Source organism: Vitis vinifera, chromosome 16, assembly GCF_030704535.1.
Source record: "Vitis vinifera cultivar Pinot Noir 40024 chromosome 16, ASM3070453v1".
NCBI lineage: Eukaryota > Viridiplantae > Streptophyta > Magnoliopsida > Vitales > Vitaceae > Vitis > Vitis vinifera.
In genome coordinates this window covers 22027246-22040527 of record NC_081820.1, presented here as the reverse complement: position 1 = coordinate 22040527, position 13282 = coordinate 22027246, and the positions used below count along the sequence as shown (strand labels likewise).

The following is a 13282-nucleotide window of genomic DNA, read 5'->3' as shown; positions in this document are numbered from 1 at the left end:
ATTGTCGGCTATAATGGTTTGGGGGATTCCGAAGCGACAGATGATGTTTTTCCATACGAACCTGGTGACATCTTTGTCTTTGATACTAGCATATGCTTCAACTTCCACCCACTTATTGAAGTAATCCGTGGCAACAAGTAGGAATTTCTTCTGGGCGGGTGCGGTTGGGAGAGGTCCTACTATGTCCATGCCCCACTGTGCGAAGGGCGAAGGGCCAGGGGCCTGAAATTGGTTTCAATGTCTCCGACGACATATGTGGAATGGGGGCGTACCTTTGACATTTGTCACATTTTTTGACGTAGGTTGCTGCATCCTTCTTCATTGTGGGCCAATAATATCCTTGCGAATGGGCCCTATGCGCTAGAGACCGTCCTCCAGAATGATTGCCACATACCCCCTCGTGCAATTCTGCTAATACATAAAGGGCCTCTGAATGACTTAGGCACCGAAGATAGGGGCCTGTGAAAGAGCGTTTGTATAAGTGCCCCCCAATCAGAGTGAAACGGGCGGCTTGCACCCGGATCTTGTGTGCTTGCTTGGGATCTTCGGGCAAAGTGCCTGTCCGGAGGTATTGTGCAATGTTGTTTGTCCATTCTTGGCCGTCTGGTTGATTTGCCTCAATGGTACTGCAAGTGGAGGTTTCTGCGACGAAAGAGTTGGCTTACACATGTATAGGCAAAAATATGGTTTCTTTGATGGGGAGGGAGGCAGCTATGCTTGCCAAGGCGTCTGCGCGTCCATTTTCAGTTCGTCTGATTTTTTCGATCATCCATTCGGTGAATCGTTGTAAGGTATCTCTCACCTTAGCTAGGTATCGCGCCATGCGCTCATTTTTGGCTTCGTATTCCTTCTGGACGTGTCTGACCACAAGTTGAGAATCGCTATAGACTCGGAGCTTAGAGACGGATAGAGCCAGGGCGAGATCTAATCCGGATAGGATGGCTTCATATTCCGCTTCATTGTTTAAGGCGGGGAATCCCATCCTGATGGCTTGCTTCAGATGTTCTCCGGTTGGTGATTGCGGCAGGAGTCCTACACAGGATCCGGATGATCGTGAGGCTCCATCGGCTCACAAAGTCCACCACTCTTTTTCATTCTGTTTCTGGCTTTGGCTGGGCCTTCGGGAATATTCCAGTACGAAGTCAGCCATTACTTGGCCTTTCATGGACAATCTGGGTTGGAATTCGATTCCAAACTCGCTCAATTCGATAGCCCATTGCAGCATTCTTCCGGTTAAGTCTGGTTTGTGCAAAATATTACATAGGGTTGGTCAGTTAGCACGACCACCGGGTGGGCTTGGAAATAGGGGCGGAGCTTCTGGGTAGCGCTTCGAAGGGCTAAGGCTGTTAGCTCCATTTTTGAATACCTGGTTTCTACGTCCGCCAATGCTCTGTGATTACTACTCAAAAAGTGCTATTTGATAGCTTATAATTAATCCTTTTAAACACTTTTGAGTAGTAGTTTTGGTCTTTTAACTCAATTGGCATGTTAAGGACCCTTGAAAGCAATTTTAATCACTTTGTGTAAGTTTTGGTGTTTTTGTTAGTAATTTGATCACCAAAGCAATTCAAGATTGAGGAGAGTTATGAGGAATTTTGGGCAAAGCTTGGAAGTCATTTGCCAAGAGAAAAATCCGGAATGCAAGGAGAAAAAGTAAAGAGAATCTGCCATGAAGCATATTCTTGATGACAGTCATGGCAGCCACTTTTGGAGTACTTTCTGAAGTCCAATTGATGCATGCTATATACCATTTCAAAGCTCAGGAAGTCAATAATCCAATGCTTCAAACGGTGTGCAATTCGGAGTTGAAACGAAGAAGTTACAGCCATTGCAAGTCAATCACTCCAAGCTGAAGGAAGCATTTTGCAAAGTGTTGCGAAATCACCCTTTTGTTGCGAAGTGATTTCGCAGCCTTTTTGTACAGTGTGATGTATTTCCTCCTGAAGTTACCTGATATATGCCGCAAGCTGGAAGCTGGGAACCTCAAGGTGGAAGCCAACTTCGCAACCCTGCGAGAATAGCCTTTTGCTGCGAAGTGATTTCGCAGCCCTTCTTGAGTGTCTGCGAAATCTCGCAGACACCATTTTCTCTTGCGAAATGGTCCCTGGAGCATCCCGATATTTGCTACCGACATTGGGAGATATTTTGCATCAGATTTTTGTTGTCTAAATCCCAAAATACTCCTTATAAGCCACCAATTACAAGATTCCTTAGCTTTTAAGTTAGTAAAAAGAGAAAATATCTATGTAATAATTAGTTTTATATTATGTTCATATAAATACCTCTCGGGAGCTTGTTCTCAGGAAGGAGACCTTCTTTGTAAAGTTTTGAAAGGAAGTAAAGTTCAGGCCCTTTGTTTTGCCTTACCTTCTCACTTTGTATTATTTATTTATTACTAAGTTATGCACTCTCTGAGGAATTTTCCCCAGAGAATGAGTAACTAAACCTCTAGTTCCTTGGAGCTAAGGTTGCCGGGGAAGGTTCCAAGTGCAAGAATGCAAAGCTTTGTGGTTTCAGCCATCAATGAAGAGGAAGTGAAATCCTTTAGTGATTTCTATGTTTTTAGTTAACTTAAAACACCTTAGAGTCACCTGGGCCAACACTTGGTAAGGCAAGTGATCTCCGTCCATGGAGATGCACTAGTTTACCCCTTGCGAGCCTCTAGGAGGTGACTTTAAGGTAGGATTTTCTGGAATTGCTAACACTTGGTAAGCTTTTGGACTCCAAGGAGTCATCCATTAGTTATCTCTTGCGAGCTTTTGAAGGGAAGTCCAAGGTTAAAGATCACCTTGAATGGTAAGTGCTCGTGAGAGGCATGAACCATTGCAAGTTGCATCAGTGAGAGAATTAAAGTTGAAATCTAATTAAAGGATGTATCTGTACAGCACCGATTGGAGAATGAACTATATGTTAATTCTCCAATGCGAGGAAATGAATCATCTGACCGGAGCTTTGTCTTTTGCATGAGGAACCACCCCAGTGAACCTGACTCTCCAAGGAATGCTTTTCTTCCTAAGTTATTCCCATTACTTGTTCTATTAGTTAGTTTAAATCTAAATCTTTGCCAATCAAAGTTTGTATTTTATTTCTTGAGCTAACCTTGAAATGAAACACTACCAATTCACTTTGAATTGATATCATTGATAATTTGGAAACCCTTCCCAGTGAACGATCCTAGAGCCACTATGCTATAGTAGCTTTTTCTTTGCTACCCTAGTATATGGTGTAATAGGTTATAAATTTTGTTGATTACTACCTCAATCAAGGAGCACCAGCTGGACACGAATCAGCTGAGACACCAATTAGGCATGAATCACTCTGCTGACATAGTAGATAGGTTTCTGTTCCTTAGGTGAGGGACAACGGAATAGAACAACGCTGATTGCCCACTCCGATACAGCCAGATACATGTATAATTTTTCTTTTGGGATGGGGCTGCTCAGGATGGGCGGCTACATAAGACAGTGTTTAATCTTTTCAAAAGCGTTTTGACAGTTGTCCGTCCATCCGTTTGTTCCAGCTTTTCGTATTGCCAAGAAGAAGGGTTGCAATTCATCAGTGAAGCGGACTATAAAGTGCCCTAGCGCGACGAGTTTGCTTGTGAGGCGCTGTAACTCCTTCTTGTTCCTGGGTGGTGGTGTTTCTATGACTGCCTTGACTTGATCTGGACTGACCTCTATGCCCCTTTGGCTGACCATAAACCCCAAGAATTTGCCAGCGCTTATTCCGAAGGCGCATTTAGAAGGATTCAGCTTCATGCTATACTTCCTCAAAAGGTGAAAAACTTCTTGTAAGTGAAAAACATGCTCGTCTCGGGTTTTGCTTTTAACCACGATATCATCAATATATACCTCTACGGTGTGGCCTATGAGAGGTTTGATGATTTTTGTCATCAGTCTTTGATAAGTGGCGCCAGCGTTTTTGAGCCCGAATGGCATGACTCTATAGCAATAAAGGTCGTGTGGCGTTATGAATGCTGTTTTTTCCTCGTCATCCGGGGACATGGGGATCTGATGATATCCGGAGAAGGCATCCAAGAAAGAGAGCATCCCTTGCCCAACAGTAGAATCCACGATTTGATCTATTCATGGCAAAAGGAAACTGTCTTTTGGACACGCATTATTGAGATTGGTGTAATCGACGCACACCCGCCATTTTCCTTCTTTCTTGGGTACCACCACTACATTTGCCAACCAGTCCGGATAATCTACTTCTCTGATGAATCCGGCTTCTAGCAATTTGTCAATCTCAATCCGGATGATTTTTTGTCTGTCCGGGTGGAAACGTCTAACCTTCTGCCGGATGGGTCTGGCTGTTGGCAAGACGTTGAGTTTATGAGAGGTAATTGAGGGGTCAATTCCCTTCATGTCAGAATGTGTCCATGCGAAGATGTCATAGTTTTGTCTGAGGGCGTTCTGCATGTTCTGGGTCTCTTCTGGCGTTATGAGGGAATTGATGTTCGTGAGGTGAGTATTTTCCTCCGAAATTTGGATTATTTGTAAGGGATCTGCTGCCGGGGGATCTTTGTCTACCGGACCCAATAATTGCTATTGGTCACGTGCATTGCTGGGCTCAGGGAGGAATGCATCTTCCAGGCTGGTCCCTGCTTCCCGTGCTATCTAGTAGCATTGGCGAGCGGCTAACTGGCTGCCATATAAGTCAATTTGCCCATCGTTGGTGAGGAAACTCACCATTTGATGATATGTAGAGGGGATGGCTTTCATGTAGTGTAGCCATGTGCGCCCCAAGATGATATTGAAGGGTGATAACTCTTGTACCACCAAGAATTGTACGTTGAGAGTGACTGGTCCTGCTTGGACCGACAGTACAATGTCTTCCAAGGACGTGGTTGACGACCCGTTGAATCCAGACAAGATTCGTCCGGGGTTTTCAAGGCCTGTGAGGTTGTGTCCCATGTGGCTAACGACCGATGCTTGTACAAGATCGGCCGAGCTGACTGGGTCAACCAAGATGCGTCTCACATCGAAGTCCCCTATCTCTTGGGACAAGATGAGGGCGTCGTGATGTGGCTGTAGTGTCCGGGTGGGGTCAACTGGTGGGAAAATGATTGTCCCATCTATGGGGCGAGGGCCCCCTCCAGTTAACCCAGGCCGGATGGAGTTGATACGTTCACGTACTGACGCGGCCTGCAACAATTTCTGCCTCTTTCGCTTGGAGTCATATTCTTCATCAGATGGGCCTCCGTTAATGTAGTTTATAACGGCCTTGGTGGCGGCTAGGGCTCTGGGGGCTCCAGAGTTGTGATTTTGGGGAGTGTCTTTTCCTCCAGCATCTGAGCGGAGGTATTACTTTAAATGTCCCACCTTAATGAGTTTTTCGACCAAATAATGGAGGCACCTGCATGTCTCTGTTGTGTGACCATGATCTTTGTGAAAGACACATCTCTTGCTATGATCTCTTGTGGATGGGTCCGTTCCGATGGGTTTAGGCCACTTGAAGTCGGACAAACCCTGGATCATCGGGAGAATTTTCTCGTACGATATGGAAAGAGGTGTGAGAGGCGGCCTTTCCGGGCGACTTGGCCCTTCCTACTTTCGGTCAGACGGCTTTGGCCGGTCCGGAAGTTTAGCATTTCTTTCCGTGCCACCTCTAGATGCCTGTCCGGCAACCAAGACTTGCTGGGTGGCTGCCGTACGTCATCTTCGAGCATCGAATATTTGCTGGCACGTCTGAACAGGTCGTCCATCGTCGTAGGAGGCTTTTTGGTTAGTGATTCAAAAAATGGAGTGTCTGGACAGATGCTTCGCTTGAAGATCTGCGAGACAGCATCCATGCTGCAAGCCTCTACCTGAAGTACGGCTTGACCAAATCGCTTCACAAACTCCCTTAAGGACTCGTTGTCTTGCATTTTTATGTTTTGCAGAGTGCTAATGTTCTGCTTGTGTCGGGCGGAGCACAAGTATTGCCCCACGAAGGCTTCGGACAAGTCCCTGAAATTGCCAATAGAGTTGGGAGGTAGGCGATGAAACCATGAGAGGGTCTGCCCTTGTAGGCTGGCGGGAAATACTTTGCATAGCAGTGCGTCGTTGCCAATATCGAGCGTCATAAGCTGTCGATAATGCATGATATGATCGAAGGGATCGTTGGACCCATCGTATATGGAAAATTTTGGTACGAGGAATCCCCTTGGGGGCTCGTAATGGATGATGTGAGAGCAGAAAGGCGTGGAGAGCATGTCATCTAGCCTTTTGTTGATGGAGCCAATGGGTGGCTCGTTTGGGAGGTTTTTCCCAGCCTATTGTACCACTAGGTGCGAGTGAATGTTCCGCACCATGGGGGTGACCATAGGGTCACGGTGCGAGAGCATGTTCTGCACCATGGGGGTGACCACAGGGTCAGGGCATGCTGCCCAGGTTGTGGCTGCTGGTGGCCTTGGTCTCCCAGGCTCTTGTGGGCCTAATCTTGCGCGCATTGAATTTGACAACTAGGATTTTCTATCGCGTTGTCTTTTTGTTGAAAAATGAGTAGAGTCCGAGCTTTCCTCAAGGAGAGCTCGAGGCATGGGAGTGTGTGGCTCGTGTGGCCTCACGTTGTATGCTTCTGGGATAGCTCCCGTTGTCCCAGGATATATTGACTCTGGTTCTGGCCTTGAGTTTGCTACTTGGCCTCTCGAACGCTGGCGATGGGGAGGTCCTGACGTTGAAGCCTGGATGCGTAGTACCGCGTTTTCCTCTCTTTATCTTTCTGTCTCCTGGAGGAGAGCTTTTAGTTGTCGCTCGCTTGCCAACTGTCTTCTTTCGATGGCTCGACGCCATTCAGAATTATCTTCCTCTTCCCTACCAGATGAACGGCTTTGGGAAGGCGTGGCCATCTTTGCTGGTGACTGAATCAGTGATATGTTTCCCACAGACGGCACCAATGTTGAGGCCTCACGTCCTTGGTGATCCATGTAGTTGCCGAATGGATGGACGCACGATCTCAACCAATATAGATTCTTGATTCAGTTGTAATACCTGCAAAAGGCATCCGGACAGGGTGTCCGGATGCACCCTCCGATGGTTTTGTCAGCCATGGTTAGAGAGATGAAGATAAATCAGTTGGCCTTTTACTAGGTATAGCAAGCTCACCTTCTTCCTTGTGTGAAGGTTTATATATATAGTCTCAGAAGCTTTGTTCCCCTCTTTAATGGTGGGGAGATATTTTGTGTTGTCATGATGACACTAGGTGGTGGCAGGGTCATCATTACCCTACGAGCGGCTGATAGAGATCGTGGTAGTTGCTGTGATTGTCAGAAATCGTGGGAAGTGATCGTAGGAAGTGACTTGCTGTCACTTCATTCTTGTCCTTTCACCCTGCAGGTGGCGGACGTGGGCCATGGCAGGCTGTTATGATAATGTGTAAGACTTGCTTACTTCAGTCAATGATCTGGACAAACGTATCCGGATGGCCTCTGTTGGTCGTCCGGATGCATTTGTGGAAGTCCTCCGGATGTCATGCTTATGAGTATCGTGTGCTTCTCTTTGAGGTAGTCCGGATAGGAGAAGCGCACCACGTGTACTCTTGGGGAAATTCGGATGGGGTTAACCCGGATGATAACCCGGATGAGAATGTGTGTCACGTGTCACCAGGAGATGTGTGCACGTGTCATCAGAGGGAGGGGTCCCTACAGTAATGATGTATTTTAATAAGGCTCAACAACAGTATCAGAGGCCTTAGCAGAAGGGAATACAGAGAATGTGAGCATCATTTGATCCGGGTATTCTTCTCTGATCTTGGAAATGAGGAGTGTTCCCATGCCTGACCCAGTTCCACCTCCCAAAGAGTGGCGACCTGAAATCCTGAGAGAATTTCAACCAAGTATGTGATTTAGAGCTCCGAAATCAGTAGGAAGAAAACAATATGATAAAAGATACAACACTCAAATTGAAGCATAAACGCAATACGGTTCAATAGTTCGGCAGAGGCATCGAAACTATAATTAAAAACACTTTAAAACTAAGAAACAGTCGAGAATTTCTTTAGATCCGACGCAAAATGCCCAATACTACCCAAAAAAAAAACCTTACTAAAGTACCAGGAAATCCCTAAAAAAACACTCAGGTCACTGATAAAAAAGACCCCAAAATCCAACTTCCCACAAAACAGACCCAAAATTTCCCAAATACGCTACCCAAAAACAATAAAAGCAAACGAAACCCAAACATTTCCACATGCCTTGCAAGCAATCACAATTCTCAGCCTCCTTCCTCACCACATCTAGAACCGAGTCAATCAGCTCCGCCCTCTTAGTGTAGTGACCTTTGGCCCAGTTGTTGCCCGCACCCGACTGCCCAAAAACAAAATTATCAGGTCGAAAAATCTGGCCGTACGGTCCCGATCTGACGCTGTCCATGGTGCCCGGCTCCAGATCCATGAGCACTGCCCTGGGCACGAGCCTCCCACAACTCGCCTCGTTGTAGTACACATTGACTCGCTCCAGTTGTAGCTCCGTGTCGCCTTGGTAGCGCCCGGTGGAGTCGATGTCGTGCTCAGCGCAGACCACCTCCCAGAACTTGGCTCCGATCTGGTTCCCACATTGCCCACCCTGAACATGCAAGATTTCACGCATTTTTTAGAGAGAGAGAGTGGGTTCTAGAGTGAGAAAGATGGGGTTCTTGGGAGAGAAATGGGATTGGGTTGTAAAGAGAGAAAATGGTGGGACGGTTGAGGGGTCAAAGAGGAAAGTTGGGCTTTTATAGGAGGGAGGGCGGTAGTGGTCTTTGCCGTTGAATAAAACGGCGCCGTTTGATCCTGAGGGACAATTTGAATTTTAAAATGGAAAAACCCTAAGTTTAAGGTGGGAGGAACGATAAAGGCCCACGCGTTGTTCTGAGTGTTGTGGTTTACGGGTTAGGCACGTGAAGACGATGTCCTGGGCAGGCAAATGGCCAAAAAAAAAAAAAAAAAAAAACTTTGGTTAGAATAAAACTTGGTAAAAACTCTTACAAATAATGACTTTTAAAAATTATTAAGAGCTTTGATCCAAAAGACTGCGTTTAAAAAAAAAAATCTATAAAGTACCCTCATTTCTAAAATAATGCTCAATCTAATGTGTCTGTGCCACGTATATTGCCATGTCATAAAACCGTAGTTGGTAACTACAGTTTTATTTTTTAAAAACAGTCAAAACCGTAATCACCAACCACAGTTTTAACTTTAAGTTTAAAACCGTAGTTGGTGACTACGGCTTTAACTTTCCTTTACCTTTTCCCCCTTTCCCGATTAGGTTTATTAATTTTCCCAGTTACCTTTCTTCCTTCCGAGTTACCTTTCTTCCCTTTAGGGTTTTGTCTCTTTAGGGTTTCATCCTTCCCATTTCATCCTTGGCTCAAATTCAAAGTTTGGAAGTCATTGGTCAAGTAAGATTTATGAGTTTTTCAGTTTATCATAAATTTTAATTTTTTTTGTAAATCCGTTTGATTTTCACGTTGTTGTTGTTGTTATAGATGTGTTTGGGTTCTATTTGGTAAAGATGTGTTTGATATTTTTTTTTTATATTTTGATTGTGAGCTTATCAGAAAGGAAAAAGGGTTTTTTGGTAAGAAAACGGATATGGAATGGGGGCCAGCATGGATTTTTTTTTTTTTTTTGTTAAAGATACCAAAAATGGAGGGGACCACTGTAAAAAAAAACTCCAAAAATGAACGAGAGGAGCGGTGATTTTTGTTATAGGAATAGAAAAAATAGGAGTACTCCACTTTTCAAGGGTTAGATTTATCTTAAGCTGGGAGATTTCTTATTCCTCACAATTGGGCATCTTCGTGAACCTAGTGATGAAAAGGATTTCTATGAAGGCTTGAATTTTGGAAGACTCTTCTTCTTGCACTGGGTCCTCAAAACCTAGCACCCCAATCCAACAACATGAGCTTCAAAGTAAAGTAACCACGTAAAGAATCGAACAGAAATTAAGTAGTTATAAGACTTCCCACCGATGAGTTAATCGTATTGCAAGGCTTCCTACAAAAGATATTTAATCTTACTGTAAATTTTAGACCACTTGAAAATAAAACAGGAGAATATTTATCCTAAATAACCAAAAATAAAATTAAGAATGAATCTGTATTTTTTCTAAGTTGGGATCTACTGATGAATATTTGGGTTGAATTCAACCTTCCTTAATAGAGAGCTAGACCTTTCCAGGTGGTTCAACACCCTAAAAAATTCACTTTCGTGTGCTATAGCTGCATTAAATACTCAAATTATATATATATATTCAAACTTCAGCTACCCCTTTGGATGTGTTCTTGAAGGGTTTGGAACTCCATGCCCTGTTAATTTTGCCATCTCTTAGTCTTATGTGGCCAAAACACCTAGCCCAAGTAAAGGACATGCAAAGTTCAGATGTCTTAATCAAGCTAAGTAAGTTGCATATGGTGCTCCTTTGGTACCTACATCTTCTAGTTTCATCCATTGTATTTGTATAGACATGACATGATATGAGTGTTGGTATGAGATCCTTATATGATACTCCTATTTTGCTTTAAAGCAAGTCATTTGATTTTAATTAATTTATTTATATTTTCAACTTTCTTAAAAGATAAGGGTTAATTTCATTCGTTTTCTTAGAAGTTTTAGTTAAGTACACTTAATCCTTATTGGTTTAAAATTTGATCAAATATCTCCCTTATTTTTCTCATTTATTATTTTCGGTTACCTCCTCTCTTATTAAAAAATAAGTATTATTTTCAGTCACCTCTCCTCTTATGTAATGAAATTTCAAATCAATGAGGATAAAGTGTATTTAGCCAAATCCTAAGGGGATGTGAGTGAAATTAATCTTAGAAGATAATTATATTAAAATTTTGATTTTGTTGGTAGTGTATTTTTATAAAAATATTTGGGAATAAGAAACAAAGGATAAAGATAAAAGCAAAAAAATAAAAATAAAAACAGAGTTCTCATTAAAAATATTTTTGTTTTTTTAATGATGTTTAATTAAATATTCTATAGTTTTTCCTTCTATTTTTTTGTATCCAAATGTTCATTATCTACTTATGAATATTTGGGTTGAATTCAAGTTTCCTTAATAGAGAGCTAGACCTTTCCAAGTGGTTCAACACCCTAAAAAATTCACTTTCATGTGCCATGACTGCATTAAATACTCAAATTATATATATATATATATATATATATATATATATATATATATATATATATATATATATATATTTATTCAAACTACAGCTACCCCTTTGGATGTGTTCTTGAAGGGTTTGGAACTCCATGCCCTGTTAATTTTGCCATCTCTTAGTCTTATGTGGCCAAAACACCCAGCCCAAGTAAAGGAAGGACATGAAAAGTTCAGATGTCTTAATCAAGCTAAGCAAGTTGCATATGGTGCTCCTTTGGTACCTGCATTTTCTAGTTTCATCCATTGTATTTGTATGGACATGACATGATATGAGTGTTGGTATGAGATCCTTATATGATACTCCTATTTTTCTTTAAAGCAAGCCATTTGATTTTAATTAATTTATTTATATTTTCAACTTTCTTAAAAGATAAGGGTTAATTTCACTCGTTTTCTTAGAAGTTTTGGTTAAGTACACTTAATCCTTATTGGTTTAAAATTTGATCAAATATTTCCCTTATTTTTCTCATTTGTTATTTTTAGTCACCTCCTCTCTTATTAAAAAATAAGTATTATTTTTAGTCACCTCTCCTCCTATTTAATGAAATTTCAAATCAATGGGAATAAAGTGTATTTAGCCAAATCCTGGGGGGATGTGAGTGAAATTAACTTTAAAAGATAATTATATTAAAATTTTGATTTTGTTGGTAGTGTATTTTTATAAAAATATTTGGGAATAAGAAACAAAGGATAAAGATAACAGCAAAAAAATAAAAATAAAAACAGAGTTCTCATTAAAAATATTTTTGTTTTTTTTTAATGATGTTTAATTAAATATTCTATAGTTTTTCCTTCTATTTTGTTGTATCCAAATGTTCATACCCATTGCTAAAATTTTTTAGTCAAAGCCCCATATCTTAAAATTTGTCGGTATAAAAGATCAAACAAAAATTTGTGTATGCTTGTTAATAGTATATAATTAATCAATGAATTCCTAAGACTTGAGGCTTCCATGACTTTAGGGGTATGGTATGGATGTTAGGTTCCCATTGTTTCTTATTCCTCACAATTGGGCATCTTCGTGAACCTAGTGATGAAAAATATTTCTATGAAGGCGTCAATTTTGGAAGACTCTTCTTCTTGACCAGGTCCCCTCACCAAATTTTCACTTGACAAGGCGTCAAAAACTCAAGTCCGTAGAAGCCTTCCCCTGACCTGGTCCCAAACCTAAAACTTATAGGAGCTCCTTGATATTGATTCAATATGTAAGTAATTGGATAAATTTTACATATTTCATATTATTCTTAAAAATTAATAGATTTATTTTTAAAAAAAATTAAAACATGAAATCTCACTTCATTTTAAATTTATTTGCTTAACGAAAGTTGTGACTCATTCTTAAATAGTTTTGGTCTAATCACTTTTTGGTATTTACTGAGCATATTTTTTAGTTCCAAATTATTTTTAAAAATTTACTCATTAATTGATCTAATACATTATTTGAAGTTCATTTGTTTAGTATAAAAATTGATAAAAAATATAATGAAGTGTAGAGAAGAAATAATATTCATTTTGAACTAGTTTTAGTTTGTAATTTTTAGTGGTAATTGGATTATTTCTTGAATTCTAAATTATATGTTAAAAATTAATAAACGTGTTTACAAACGTGATGGTCCACTGTTGTACAGATTGCATTGCTCCTTTGTTTCTGAAATTTAAAATGTAGCTTGGTTCACTTTCCTACTTGCCAACTATGTTAAGTGTAAAATTAATTGGTCCATTTTCAAGGACAAACTACTTTTAGGAGGAACATATTCATTGTTTATTTTTCTCTGCTTTGTAGGGTAATTGCTTTTTCTTTATTTGTCTAGTAAAACTATGTTTACCAAAAAAAGAGAAGAATGACAGAAATGAAGAATATTATATAGGACATAAGTTTAATTTCCAATCAAATGATGAAGTTCATCGATAGAATGGTTTAGTTCTATGCATATTTTTTAAGACTGAAAGTTATGAGCAGATTTAATGCCATTACTTTTAGTGTTCAACTTTGAATATAGAACATGAGATCATGCCCACTAAACATTGGGTTTATAAGAATTTCACCAAATATTTAATATTGATAAGATGAGATAGTTTCATTCTAAGATCTATTAGAAGGTAGTTAAAGATAAATTAAGTTTAATTGTGAATAATTGATCAAAGGAATTA

At 40.8% G+C, this 13282-nt stretch overlaps 1 protein-coding gene across 1 annotated transcript in view; it reads right to left on the bottom strand.

Moving 5' to 3' along the window:
• LOC100253327 (tubulin beta-1 chain-like) overlaps positions 1–8685 on the bottom strand; it is a 31872-nt gene extending 23187 nt beyond the window's left edge. The window contains exon 1 of the mRNA XM_010664447.3: positions 8176–8685. Within this exon, the coding sequence (XP_010662749.1) occupies positions 8176–8569 (394 nt within the window). The 5' untranslated portion in view covers positions 8570–8685. The remainder of the gene's footprint in view (positions 1–8175) is intronic.
• Positions 8686–13282: the final 4597 nt, after the last annotated feature.